At 48.2% G+C, this 15,107-nt stretch overlaps 1 protein-coding gene across 4 annotated transcripts in view; it reads right to left on the bottom strand.

The window, feature by feature from the left end:
* phf14 (PHD finger protein 14) overlaps positions 1-15,107 on the bottom strand; it is a 193,119-nt gene that overhangs the window by 24,203 nt on the left and 153,809 nt on the right. For 3 of the 4 annotated variants that reach the window (XM_054745836.2, XM_054745831.2, XM_054745829.2), the window contains exons 17-18: positions 14,377-14,494; positions 13,644-13,709 (exon numbers count right to left, since the gene is read on the bottom strand). In XM_054745836.2, coding sequence (XP_054601811.1) covers positions 13,644-13,709; positions 14,377-14,494 — 184 coding nt within the window. The remainder of the gene's footprint in view (positions 1-13,643; positions 13,710-14,376; positions 14,495-15,107) is intronic. The other variant, XM_054745840.2, reaches the window with a different exon arrangement.

Here is a 15,107-nt window from a genome sequence, read left to right as displayed (position 1 = left end):
GACCGAAGAATCCTTTCCCTGGTGAAGAAAACACCCTTCACAACAGTTGGCCAGATCAAGAATACTCTCCAGGAGGTAGGTGTATCTGTGTCAAAGTCAACAATCAAGAGAAGACTCCATCAGTGTGAAAACAGAGGGTTGACCACAACATGTAAACCATTGGTGAGCCCCAAAAACAGGAAGGCCAGATTAGAGTTTGCCAAACAACATCTAAAAAAGCCTTCACAGTTCTGGAACAACATCCTACGGACAGATGAGACCAAGATCAACTTGTACCAGAGTGATGGGAAGAGAAGAGTATGGAGACGGAAAGGAACTTCTCATGATACTAAGCATACCACCTGCCAGTGGTATGCTGCCAGTGGAACTGGTTCTCTTGTATTTATTGATGATGTGACTGCTGACAAAAGCAGCACGATGAATTCTGAAGTGTTTCGGGCAATATTATCTGCTCATATTCAGCCAAATGCCTCAGATCTCATTGGACGGCGCTTCACAGTGAAGATGGACAATGACCCAAAGCATACTGCAAAAGCAACCAAAGAGTTTTTGAAGGGAAAGAAGTGGACGGTTTTGCAATGGCCAAGTCAATCACCTGACCTGAATCTGATTGAGTATGCATTTAACTTGCTGAAGACAAAACTGAAGGGAAAATGCCCCAGGAACAAGCAGGAACTGAAGACTGTTGCAGAAGAGGCCTGGCAGAGCATCACCAGGGATGAAACCCAACGTCTGGTGAAGTCTGTGTTCCAGACTTCAGGCTGTAATTGACTGCAAAGAATTTGCAACCAAGTATTGAAATGTATAAGTTTGATTCATGGTTCTTCTTTTGTCCCATTACTTTTGGTCCCTTAACAAGTGGGAGGCACATATGCAAACTGTTGTAATTCCTACACCGTTCACCTGATTTGGATGTAAATACCCTCAAATAAAAGCTGGCAGTCTGCAGTTAAATCACATCTTGTTCGTTTAATCTGATATCCATTGTGGTGGTGTATAGAGCCAAAAATGTTAGCATTGTGTCAATGTCCCAATATTTATGGACCTGACTGTATAAGCGTCTGCGTCACTGTCATTCCTCAGTTCGATAGCCACTCTTCACCAAGCTGGGCTGTGAAATGGGGCAGCCCTGCGTTGTACCTCGTTCCTCTCCTTCAGGGAACAGTGGTTATATGCATAACTTAACGCTCCCTTTCAGTCGATTCACTCGGTACAATGAAGGTACTATGGGACTTAATGAAATGCCCCATGAGCAGCTATCAATCCTGGCCTGAGATTGCAACCTAAGATGGCAAGTCAGATCCAGCAGAGAGAACAGTATGGGCCACCGAAGGGGCCAAAACATACAAGCGGTAAAACCTTAAAAAGGTGTGGGGTGTAGCCCAGCTTGCAGCTGAGCAAATGTCGCCAACTAAAACACCCTTAAACAGCGCCAAAGAAGCAGCCACACCTCTAGTAGAGTGTGCCCTGACCCTTAGGGGCAGCTGGGAGCCAAAGACGCTGTGACACAGGGAAATGGCCTCCACAATCTAATGAGAAAGTCTTTGCTTTGACAAAGCTTTACCCATGGAGGGTTTGGCAAAACACACAAACAGTTGCTCTGTTTTTCTGATACTCCCAGTGCGATTTATATAAGCCTGCAGAGCACGGACCAGGCATAGACAATGCAGTCTCCTCTGCTCCTCAGAGGCAAAAGGAGGATTACTGAAGCCCAAAAGCTCTATGGTCATGGAACCATAGTTGACTGGGATGACCTTAGGCAAATACGCAGCATTCGGATGCAGAGTGACCCTAGCTCCATCTGATGACATTTTCAGACAAGAAGGGTGAACTGAAAGAGCATGAAGGTCTCCCACGCTTTCAGCCGATACAAGGACTAAGAGCAGAGCTGTCTTATAAGACAGAAGCTTTATACTGATCGATTCAATAGGCTCAAATGGGGGACCACACAGGGCCTCCAGCATCAAAGCGAGGTCCCAAGAAGGGACAGATGAGCTAATAACGGATCTCAGTCTGCGAACCCCTTTCATGAACCGAACGGCTAAAGGGTGAGCGCCAGGAGAAACTCCATTAAAAGATTCATGGCAAGCCGAAATGGCTGCCAGGTAGACCTTTAAAGTGGAGAATGACAAGCTCTTGTCCAGCAGATCCTGTAGAAACGACAGAATGTCCACAATGGAGCTCTGTGAAGGAACTACTGACCTGCTTAGACACCACACTTCAAAAGCCTTCCACTTATAGGCATATAAACCCCCTAGTGGAGAGCGCTCTTGAGCTCTGAATTGTATTCAACACAGCCGGGGAAAGACCTTTAGCTAACAGGTTGGACCTTTCAGTAGGTAGGCCTGCAGCATCCACAGATGTGCGAGATGTGCAGCACTTCCCCTTGAGCCTGAGACAGAAGGCCCTGTCTGATGGGCAGCTACCATGGGGGGGGGGGGGGGGGGGGGGGGGGGGGGGGGGGGGGGGCTATCATCAGACTGATGATCTCTGGGTACCAAGACTTTGTGGGCCACCAAAATCACAGACATGCTCGACTTGCGCACTCTCTCCAGTACTGCTGAAATAAGTTCCACCGGCGGAAAAGCATAGAGAACGTTGGGCCAAGGGTGTGCCAGAGCATCCAATCCCATTGGAGCAGTCTGACCTGTCAGGGAAAAGAACAGAGGACAGTGTGTGTTTGTGTTTGACGCAAACAGATCCACTACTGCCCTGCCAAACCTCAGCCAAATCCGGGACACCACCTCGGGGTGGAGCCTCCATTCCTTTGACAGAGGTCCGCCCCTGGAGAGCAAGTCTGCCCCATGGTTGAGGTACCTGGGGACATGAGCTGCTCTGAGAGACAGGAGATTCACATTGCACCAGTGCAGCAATGTGTGGGTCAGATTCAGTAGAGGAAGACAGCGTGTTCCTCCCTGTCTGTTTACATATGACACCACAGTTGTGCTGTCTGTGCACACCAACACACGTTGTCCTCTCAGATGATGACTGATGTGTTTCTGGGCCAGAAACACAGTAAACAGTTCCAGAAAGTTGATATGGAACCTTGACTGGGCCGAGGACCATACCCCCTCACCGCCAAACCCCCAAACAGAGCCCCCCAGCCTCTGAGGGAAGCATCTGTGGTCACCACTACGCGTTATGACACCCTCCCGATAGGGGAACCCTGGCAGAACAGCCCTGGTTCTCTCCATGGGAGGAGAGCTACCATACAGGCTCTGATGACCGACAAACACTGGCGGAGATGACGTGAAGGATGGAGATGATGAGAGCGGACCCAACGCTGGAAATATTGCATTTTTAACAGTCCGAGAGGCACCATGGCTATGGAGGAAGCCATCATCCCCAGCAGCTGTAGAGCTGTGCGGAGTGTCAGTCTGGCTCCCAGCTGAAGGCGCGCTAAGCAACTGCGTAACGCGGCTATTCTGCTTGACCAAGAGCAAATTTCCAGCCTGAGGAAGGAGAAACTCTGACTTGGAACTAGAGAACTCTTTCTGTAGTTCACAGAAAACCCCAGGGCTTGAACGTGGGAAAGTACCCGTGCAGTGTGAGCTTCTGCCTGTGTTTGGGAACTCGCTACTAGAGCCCAGTCGTCTAGGTAAGCAAGGATCCGGATGCCCTCTTACCTGAGGGGGGCTAGTGAGGCTTCCACACATTTCGAAAAGGTGTGGGGAGCTATAGCTAACCCAAAAGGCAGAACCGTGTACTCGTAGGCCTTCCTATCGAAAGCAAAGCGCAGTAACCGCCTGTGATCGGGGTTGATTCCCACAAGGAAATAAGCATCTGTGAGATCGATCGTAGTAAACCAATCTCCAGGACTGACTGATCCAGTAGCTGTTTGAGTGTTAGCATTTTGATCCTGTACGTGCGCAGATACTTGTTTAACACACGCAGATCCAAAATAGGGTGAAGTCCGCCCCCCTTTTTCGGGACAAAAAAGTAGCGGCTGTACCAACCTTTGTTTGTGTCCTCGACAGGGGTCGCTCGAATAGCTCCTTTCAACAGCAGAGTCTGAATTTCCTCCCGTAACATGACCTCAGTGTTGGTATTTACACATGTCTGCACAACAGATGTAAATACAGGTGGTTTGACCAGGAACTGCAGTCGGAAACCCATGGCAACCGTGCGCTCAACCCAGGGGAACAATGAGCATGCTTGCCAGAGGTGAAGTTTCGTCGCGAGGCAACCGCTCAGCGCCCTGGTGGGGGAGCTGCTGCCCTCTAGAGGAATGGGAGGCTATCTGAACATCATGTCTGCCACCGGAGGAAAGCTGCTGTTCTCCAGCAGACAGGATTTGATGGGAAAATTGAGCAGTCGTTCACCAGCGGAGAGGGCTGACACAGTTTTTTGGGGCCAATTTGAGAAGCATTGTTGAGACACATTCCATCCACACATTGTCGAGTGCAAACAGCAGTCTTTATTACATTTGTGTGCATGTTTTTGTAAACAGAACAACTCTTGCTCCCTGGGGGCGGTAAACAAAGCCTCTTTGAACTGTGGGGTTGAACCGTAGCTGAAACCGGTCCGTTTCAACCATGGAAAACGGGGATTTTGTAGCCCAACAGGGCCCAAAACCCAAAAAAGGTGGATCCCGGGATAAGGCCGACTGAGGTTTCTTCTTGCGACTCACAGAGCATTTCTGAGAGTCCCCAGGAGGGCCTATACTCCAGGCAGAGAGGCGAGGAGGGAAAGACAGGGTCCGGGCTGGGACCGAGCCCTTCGCTGCCGCTAGAGAGGCCGTCTTCTGAGGTGGAGGAAGAAGTCAGGTTCTTCCTGTCAGACCCAGGTTCCGTGCATCACCCTTCCCGCCTGGGGATGATGGAGCGTAGCGCCTCAGTCTGTTTCCGCTGGGCCTCAAACTTTGCCTGAATAGCGTCGAAGGACTGTCCAAACAGACCACTGGGTGAAACAGGCTCGTCCAGGTAGTTAGCCCTGTCCCTGTCAGGGACATTAGAAAGGGTCAGCCACAAGTGTCTCTGAGCCACTACAGTTGAGGCCATACCTCTTCCCAACAGCAGGGCAACGTCTCAGGTCGCTCGCAGGATATAGTCCAACATGACCCGTATCTCAGTGATGAGAAGAAGAAGAAGAAGAAGAAGAAGAAAACATTTCTATAGCGCCTCTCAAGATAAAAATCACGAGGCGCTTCACAAAAACAAAAATTGTAAAAATATAAAAAAAGCATTTAGAAAATGTTTAAAAATATATTAAAATGAGCAAAATTAGGCAATTGTGATTAAAAAAATGTTAAGAAAGAGAGAGAGAGTGAATAGGAAAGAGGGAAATCAGTGGATCCTGAGGAAGGTGGAATAGGTGGGGAGAGCAGCATACACAGAGAGTGGTGAAGAAGGTCAAACAAAAGCCAGCTTGAACAAGTGAGTCTTCAGCTGCTTTTTAAAGGCGACCACTGAGTCCACTGATCTCAGGCTCAGGGGGAGAGAGTTCCAGAGTCTGGGGACCACAGCAGCAAATGATCTGTCACCTTTGGTCTTTAGACTGGTGTGCTGCACAACCAGTAGGCTTTGATCACTGGACCTCAGGGACCTGCTGGGGGTGTAGGGACTAAGAAGATCACCAGTGTAAGATGGTGCTTGTCCATGTAAGGCCCTATAGACCAGAACCAGGATCTTGAAATGAACCCTGAAGTTGACTGGCAACCAGTGAAGCTGGAGGAGAAGCGGGATGATGTGGGTGTGTTTGGAGGACTTGGTCAGAAGCCGAGCACAGGCATTCTGAACCACCTGTAGACGGTTCAGGGAGGTTCTGCCCAGACACGTGAAAAGAGAGTTACAGTAGTCTAAGCGTGAGGAGATGAAGGTGTGGAGAACTGTCTCAAGTTCAGAGCGAGACAGAATGGGACTCAGCTTAGCAATGTTCCTGAGATGGAAGAAGGAAAAGCGAACAAGAGAACTGGCATGAGAATCCAGGGTGAGAGCTGGGTCAAAGGTCACGCCAAGATTCCTGATGGAAGGTTTGGTGTGAGAAGCAAGCTGACCAAGAGAGTCTCTGACTTTGGGAACCAGCTTGTCTGGGGCACAGATGAGGAACTCAGTCTTATCTTCATTTAGCTGTAGAAAGCTCCCCGCCATCCAGGTTTTGATAGAGTCTAAGCAGGTGTGTAACAGCTGCAGCTTAGACATCTCATGGGGCTTAAAGGAGATGTACAGTTGGATGTCATCTGCATAAAGATGGTAGGAAATTCCTTTGAAGGAGCTCAGCATGTGCTGAAGAGGAAGCAGATAGAGGAGGAAGAGCAGATGCCCCAGCACAGAACCTTGTGGGACACCATGGGTAAGAGAGGTGGTGGAGGACCTAAACTTGGAGACGGCCACAGAAAAGGAGCGCTCAGAAAGATAAGAGGAGAACCACTCCAGAGCAGATCCTGATAGGCCGACCCAGTCTCTCGGCCTCTCAAGTAGCAGGTGATGGTCAACAGTGTCAAAGGCTGCAGTCAGGTCCAGCAGGACCAGAACAGAACAGTCCCCTGTGTCACTGTGAGTCAGAAGGTCATTAGAGACCCTAAGAAGAGCTGTTTCAGTAGAATGAGCTCTACGAAAACCTGACTGGAAGCTATCATAGATGTTATGTTCATCAAGAGCAGCTGTGAGTTGTTTAGCCACAACCTTTTCCAAGATCTTGGAGATGAACGGAAGTTTAGAGATGGGTCTGAAGCTGCTATGGAGAGAGGGGTCAAGACTCGGTTTTTAAAAAGCGGGTGGATTACAGCGTTCTTAAAGTAAGCAGGGACCTGACCAGAAGCCAGAGAAGCATTAATTATAGAGAGCACGCTGGGACCGATGGACTGAAAAGCACTTTTAAACAAAGATGAGGGTAAGATGTCGAGGGGGCATGCAGAGGTCTTCATAGAGTTAACTAGTTTGGTTAGCTCAGGCAATCTAGGATGATGGGCCTGGTTGGAGTCGGGAGAGGCAGCGATAAGGCTGAAGGAGAGATGCTAGATCTAAGCTTTTTGACTTTGTCCACAAAGAAACAGAAAGTTCTCACGGTCTGTAACAGAGTGGATGGAGGCTGTAGGAGAGGCAGGAGAGACAATGCTGCTGATGGTGGTAAACAGCACCTTGGTATTCCCTTTGCTCTGGGACACCAGGTTGGAGAAATAGGAAACCCTAGCGTCTCTGACTGCAGAGTTAAAGGATGACAGAAGATCCTTTAGGTGCAGCAGATGGACGTGGAGATGGGTTTTCTTCCACAAACGCTCAATTTTTCTGCACTGGCGCTTCAGGCTGTGAAGGCTGTCAGTAAACCAGGGAGTAGGGTTCACTGCAGGAACTGATCTGGTTCTGACAGGACAGATGTTGTCCAGAATGGAGAGGCAGTGCTCGTTAAACTGAGAAGTTAAGGAGTCTGGGTCGTTATCAGAAGAACAGGGTGGATCAAAAGCAGCAGAAAAATTGCTAGCTGTGCTCTCATTAAGAAAACAAGAACTAACCATACGGCGAGCAGGAGGTGGGGATGCCGAAACTGACAAGTTAAAGAAAATGCAATGGTGATCTGAATTATAAACTTCCTCAGAACAAACACTGTCAGCATTTAGACTCAGGGTAAAAACAAGGTCCAGAGTGTGCCCCCTGGTGTGTGTGGGGCCAGAAACATGCTGGGTAAAGCCAAAGGAATCCATAAGGCTGGAGAAATTGATGGCAAAGTGATCGGAGGGATCATCAACGTGGATGTTAAAGTCACCAACAATCACCAGTCTGGACAGCTTCACAGTGGAGGATAGAAAGTCACTAAACTCCTGAAGGAAAGAACTGTTTGGACCAGGTGGACGATAGACCACAGCACAGTAGAACGGGTCCTTACGGCCGACTTTAATCAGCTGCAGTTCAAAGGAAGCAAAGTGACCAGAGGTTGTAGAGCTACATGGAAGATGGTCTCTGAAAACAACAGCTAGGCCTCCACCACGACCAGAACCCCGGAGCTGGCTAAGAAAAGAATAACCACTCGGGCAGAGTTCAATCAGATCAGAATAATCAGATGTTTGCTGCCAAACTTCAGTCAGAAACAGAAAATCCAGCTTTTTAGAGAGAATTAGATCATTGAGCAGGAAGGACTTATTGCCAACAGAGTGGGTATTTAACAGAGCCATGCTGAGTGAGGTGGAGGAATCAGAAACTACAGAAACAGCTGGAGTTAGTGGACATAAATTAGCAGGGTTAGATCCACGGTGTTTATAAAAACCACTTATGGAGGGAACAGGAGGAGAAACCACTGAGGAATGAAGATAAACCGACCTTAAAAAACTTGGACGGAGAAAACGCACTGCAACGCGGCTTGACGGGAATGCGGAAGTGGCGCCCAGGTTGCCAAACAAAAGAAGAGAAGCCAGAAGATCACGCCGATGTTTACTAGATAAACCACGCTTTAAGAGAAGTCTTATTCTCACCTGGATTCCTGGTCGTTTACCTCTTTTCCTCCGACGTTTTCCCGGGACCGGACAAACATAGCTGGAGGCGCGCAGGTTGCAATTGTTGTTTGGCTCCGGGCCAGTGCGCCACTCAGGTAAACAAAGAGGGAGGTACATCCTCGGTGCATCTTGGGCGATCGTGAACAAACGGAAGGATAAAAGAGTCTGGCGATCATAGGAGATGGTAGCAGGGATACCACTGAAGAGGATCGCAGACAGGAGCGAGGTGGAAAAGAGGAGGTTAGTGGAGAAAAGTTTAAAAAGTGGCCGGTGACTGCGGCTAAGCCAAGCACAGGCGCCATCTGACGGGGGTCAGTGGGCTGTCGGGTGGAACTCTTGCTCCAAGGTCCGCCAGGCAAAGTGCTTGGTAGGTCTGGAACATGATGGAAGAGCTGAGGACGCGGGCAGTGGAGGCCTGCGCTTGGTAAATCTTCTCCAGTTGTGCAGCTGAGAAGCGGCATGGCTTGGAGGGTAGATTAGATTGTCCACTAACTCCGTTATTCCGTTATTGCAGGTCGGAGCAGGTAAGTCGCGAGAAAGGCCTCCATTGAGGGAGGGTAACCAATCACGCCATTTCTGTGCCGTTGAGGTCCGAAAACTGACCGTAACCCGGGGCCGTGGCGTGGTTGGATAGCGGCTTGGCCCAGGATGCCGTGAGCTCAGCCACAAAATTTGGGTACAGTGGCAGAAAGTTCTTTACCTCCGCTGGTTCAGAGGGGAGGTAAAATCCAGAGAAGCAGGACCTCTTTTGTGCAGGTGAAGGAGCGGGCCAGTCCACTTCTAGCCTCCCCGCTGCCCACCGGCAAAGCGGGAGAAAAGAAGTGTCATCTCGCAGCTCGGAGGCTGAAGTAGCGGCCGGAGCTGAACACTCCACCACCGAGAGGACCTACTTGTCCTCGAGTATGTTCTGACCATCAGGGCAAATGTCTAAAATGTCACCTTCATCCTCTGCCAGAGGAGGAAACTGAGAAGCCTCTAGGTCTGGTCCGGTTAAATTGTCTGCCATCTCCATCTGATCTGCCCAGCTAGTAGCGGGGACATCGATCACTAGGCTGTCCATGTCAGAGCCGGGCGAAGCTGGGGCCGAACGGGAAAGCATGGGGTCCTGCTGCGAAACTACAGCGTCTCCTAGGAGATGTAGGAGCTTCACGTACCGTTCGAGCGTGGGACGGCGGAGTCGGCAACAGAACTCGCATGCCTCTGGGTCCACAAGTGCTCTCCTGGCATGGAGAATTCCCAGACAAACCGGGCACGCTTCGTGTAGGTCCTTCTCATGAAGAGAGAATCCACAGCCCTGAGGACAGGGGCGCGAAGTGGCTTTCCGTGAAGCGACGTCCGACACGGTGCTCATTGCGAGACACAGAGCAGAGGGAAGTGGAGAACCTGAAGAGCCACAAAAGATAGCGCTCGGTGGGCGGGAATGCTAGCCAGAAGGCAGTAGAGTCCAGTCAGCGAGCGGTTAAGCTATCTTTATATAGCGCAGCTAGTTGTCAGATGTGTTCTCAGCGAGGTGAAGAGTGTAAGAACTGAGGAATGACAGTGACGCGGTTGCTTATAAGTGGAGGGTGGGGCCTCCTTGCAGCGTCACTTTCATTTATCTTACAGGCTTGATTAAATGTGTTTTCTGCCAGGCCACACGAGGGCGTGATGTCCCACAGTACCTTTGTTGTACCGACTGAATCGACTGAAAGGGAACTGATTTGATCAGAAACCGATTCATGATTTTTTATATTTTAACAATTTGAAAGCAACATTAAATAGTTGATAAGCTTTGCTCTAGAGCTTTACCATTGATTGAAGTGATTGTTGGGTTAGACTTGAGCAATTTCATATTTGAAACCACTCTGCTGCCCTCTGCTGGTGAGATTCTGCACTTAACAGTTTTGTGGAGAGGGTAGGAATCCTAGGGGGTAGGGCTAAACGATTCTGGAAAGTAATCTAATTGCGATATTTTTCTTCAATACTGCAGCTGCGATTTAACTCACGATTATTATCTCAAGGGGCTTTTCTAAAAAATGTTGTATGTGAAGGTGCGCTGCTTTGCAGCCAGGAACACATCCCTTGAAGGACCATAGGTATTAACATCAACTGTGAAAATGTATTAACAGGAAAGAAGTGTGTCCAATTTATTGAAGTCTTTTGTGCTGAGAGTTTTTGACATCTTGTCCATGCAGAGCTTCCATAGTTCAGTTACGTCCATAGCTGGTAGCCAACACTCAGTGGAGTTAAAAGTCTCTTACGGTTTTCTGGCTTTACTAAAATATCTGTTTGTACTTACCATACCATACCAAGTTTATTTGCATAGCACATTTAAACACGGCATGAGAGCCGAACAAAGTGCTGAAAAAAAGCACATAATAAAAACAATCTAAAATAAAAACGAAATCCATTAAAATCGAGTAATACAAATAGAAAGGAAAAGGAAAAAAGAGAACAAGTTAGACTGAATTAAAAGCCAGAGAATAAAAGTGAGTTTTTAAACGAGACTTAAAAAGGGAAATGGAGGAAGAGAATTTGATCAGGAGGGGCAAGTGGTTCCAGAGCTTTGATGCACAAACTGAAAAAGCGCGCTCCCCGTGGGACTTACTGCGGGAGCTAGGGACACGAAGAAGGTGCTGGTTGGCTGATCTGAGGGACATAAGGGTGAATGAGCTCAGACAAGTAGCCAGGTGCTAAGTTATTGAGGGATTTAAAAACAAAAACCAGGATCTTATTTGATTAATTTATTAGACTCCAAATGTAATCATTTGGCACGTTCCTAATTCATAATTTGTGAGAATGTAATCTGTGATGTTAGTATCCCTATGGGTTTTTCCATGTACATTAGCATTGTGCTAACCACTTGCTGCCAGTCAAATCGCAGCCTTTGCGATTAGAAAATCTCCTTTTGTCACATCACAATTTAATTCCATATGCAATTAATCGTTCAGCCCTACTAGGGAATGCTCTTATACCTGTCTTATGGCTGTTAGCTAATTTTTGTGCAGTTAGATTTTTCAGTTTGCTGATCATCAATAAAAAGCACAAGAAGAAGGAAAAGAAGTTTGCTTTTCTGTTGGCATCATGGCAGGGCCTGTAAGTAAAAGTGAGAGAGTAATGTCTTTGGAGGTGAAGCAAAAAGCTAAAACCAGAGTGAACACCAGCATGGCCTACATTAGTTTGAGGGAGCTGAAAAAGGTTATGAAATCACGGACTGATGGTGACCTGGCTTTGTTTCTACGGCCGATTTAAGTAATAATATTGGTATTCTAACAGTGTGAATCTTTTTGATTCGTGGCTTGTTTGGAAAGACTTAGCTCATGTTAGTGTTACAGGGTTATTTTCCAGGACTTTTCCAGGACAATTTCAAGACTTTTTCAGTGTACAAGTCAAGTTATCATAACTGCGGTTTGCCGATATCCCGATATATTTAGAAACAGATATGATATTGTACCTACCCACACCGTTATTTTGACAATATAGTTGTGGAAAGATTTTTGTCTTTCACAAGCCCACCTGCTTTCCTCTACTTAAAATGCAACACAACTAAAACAGAAGTTATTCTCTACTTTAGTTCATACCAGAGGTGTGACATTGTGGCATCATCAAGTCATCTCCATGTCCTGTTTTTGTTCTGCTCAGCAACTGAACCAGGTTAATCCACTGTGCTGAATAAAATCGTCGTCGTCGTCTTCCTCCGCTTATCCGGGTCTGGGTCGCAGAGGCAGCATCCCAACTAGGGAGCTCCAGACCGTCCTCTCCCCGGCCTTCTCCACCAGCTCCTCCGGCAGGACCCCAAGGCGTTCCCAGACCAGATTGGAGATGCAACCTCTCCAACGTGTCCTGGGTCGACCCGGGGGCCTCCTGCCGGCAGGACATGCCCGAAACACCTCCCCAAGGAGGCGTCCAGCAGTCATCCTGACCAGATGCCCAAACCACCTCAACTGACTCCTTTCGATCTGGAGGAGCAGCAGTTCTACTCCGAGTCCCTCCCAAATGTCCGAGCTCCTCACCCTATCTCTAAGGCTGAGCCCGGCCACCCTATGGAGGAAACTCATTTCGGTCGCTTGTATCCGCGATCTCGTTCTTTCGGTCATTACCCAAAGCTCATGACCATAGGTGAGGATTGGGATGTAGATCGACCGGTAAATCGAGAGCCTGGCTTTCTGGCTCAGCTCCCTCTTCCCCACGACAGATCAGCTCAGCGTCTGCATCACTGCAGATGCTGAACCAATCCGCCTGTCGATCTCCCGATCCCTCCTACCCTCACTCGTGAACAAGACCCCGAGATACTTAAACTCCTCCACTTGAGGTAGGACCTCTCTCCCGACCCGGATTTGGCAAGCCACCCTTTTCCGGTCGAGAACCATGGTCTCAGATTTGGAGGTGCTGATCCTCATCCCAGCCGCTTCACACTCGACCGCGAACCTACCCAGCAAGAGCTGAAGGTCAGAGCTGGATGAAGCTAGGAGGACCACATCATCCGCAAAAAGCTAAGAAAAGATTCTCCTGCCACCAAACTCGACACACTCCACACCACGGCTGCGCCTAGAAATTCTGTCCATAAAGGTAATGAACAGAACCAGTGACAAAGGGCAGCCCTGGCGGAGTCCAACCCTCACTGGGAACAGGTCCGACTTACTACCAGCTATGCAGACCAAACTCACGCTCCTCTGGTAAAGGGACTGAATGGCCCTTAACAGAAAGCCACCCACCCCATACTCCTGGATCGTCCCCCACAGAGTGCCCCTGGGGACACGGTCATAAGCCTTCTCCAAATCCACAAAGCACATGTGGATTGGTTGGGCAAACTCCCATGCCCCCTCCATCACCCTTGCAAGGGTATAGAGCTGGTCCACAGTTCCACGGCCCGGACGAAAACCACATTGCTCCTCCTCAATCTGAGATTCAACTATTGATCGAACCCTCCTCTCCAGTATTTTTCCAGGGAGGCTGAGGAGTGTGATCCCCCTATAGTTGGAACACACCCTCTGGTCACCCTTCTAAAAGATGGGGACCACCACCCCAGTCTGCCACTCCACAGGAACTGCCCCTGATGACCACGCAATGTTGCCAAAACGGTTGATGGAAATGAGGCATTATACCCAACTAATCAAAAATACAGACCCAAGCACGCTCCATCAACAAGCCCTCCCCTCTCAAACCTAAACAGAGAGCAATGTGACTTAAAGTGGGAGTCAAGGCATGGATGGAGACATATTTCCTGTTAGAAAAATACCTGGGAAAATGGCGTCGCCTGGTGGACTGAGAGAACAGCACTGAAGCAATGACTGGTAGCACCCCGCTGAAATATTACATTTAAAGTAAGTTGCATTAAAATGCCAATATAATGATTACACATGTGTAAATCACTATTAGACACTTATCTATATGGGATAACAGCAAAAAAAAAAGGTTCATGTAAGTGTTGCTTGCTCTTTAAGATGCTGCAGCAAGGAGAGGTGGAGAAATTGTCCTGAAAAAATGATTTTTTTCCTATATTGTCCTGCTCAACTACAGCTGTGGTTTGTTTAGATTTCTAGTCTAGATCTCAGCTGTAGAAGGAAACTGAACTTCTCATGGCTTTAACTGTGGTTTTCAAACCTTTACAAAGATCCAGTGATGTGAAAATCCAATCACAGTCTTTCATACAGCACTTTAAGATCCGTAAAAGTCTAAGATCGACACGAGCCAGCAAAGATCCATTTGTAACTCTGCACCAGCTGCTAAACACACTCTGTCCTTAGTGGCTCTGAATGAAGCTGGCTTCCCTTTAATGACTCTACAGCCAGTCTGAATCTTCAGATCTGATCCAAACTGTAAACATGTTCAATGTGCTAAAGATGACATTGCCTAAATTATTCTTTTAAGCAGGAATCTGAGTCTGTGGCTGGATAAGACCTGATCAGAGGACTCAAAAGTGAAGTTTACACACGTAAGGGTAAAGGACCAGCTTCCTGTGTCGGACTCACCTTGGACGACGACGTGTCACACTCCTGGCAGATCCATCCGTATCCCGTCTGCTTGGGAGATTTCTTTAACGGGGGGTCCAAACAGCCAAAGTGATAGCAGAGCTGGCACTCATCACACCTGAGACAGAGACAGAACCAGAATCTGTTAGGTGTCATATCAATAAGAAACCAGCCCAGGAGGGATGATGGATGACAGCAAAGCTGGGCGCTGTCAGCAGCAAGGATTTGTTGGTGTCTTTAATCACTTCACTCCCTCGACAGTCATCAACAGCTCTTTGGTCTTAGGGGCATCCTGATAAATGCAGGTTTTATTAGGTACAGATTAGACCAAACCCCTGAGGCTAGACTCGGCGCAGGAGGAGTCAGAAAACAGCAGCATAAGCCTGAAACAAGACTAAAGTATCAACGTTTAAAAACGACTTGTTAAACATCAGTTTTACTCAGATGTTAATACATCTGAAGTGGTCTCTAGTAGGAAAGAATGCCTTGTAATTCGTACTCTGGGGAAAAGTTCTGGTGCACCTTTTTAAGGAACAAGTCAGCCAGATCAGAGTTGAGCTTCAGACGGCAGATTTGGAGTCTTAATTCCTGATATGTGGACATCACGCCTCTGACTGGCTAACAGCAATGTGTGTATCTCCACAAACACAAGCCTGGAGGAGTTCTGCTGTGTGGTGGAGTTGCTAATGTTCTCTGTTGCTTCCTGGATGCTAAACCAACAACAGCTTTCT

This window comes from Nothobranchius furzeri, chromosome 11, assembly GCF_043380555.1.
Source record: "Nothobranchius furzeri strain GRZ-AD chromosome 11, NfurGRZ-RIMD1, whole genome shotgun sequence".
In the NCBI taxonomy this organism is placed as follows: domain Eukaryota; kingdom Metazoa; phylum Chordata; class Actinopteri; order Cyprinodontiformes; family Nothobranchiidae; genus Nothobranchius; species Nothobranchius furzeri.
The sequence above is the reverse complement of the archived record's forward strand: the minus strand, read 5'-3'. Positions and strand labels throughout refer to the sequence as shown.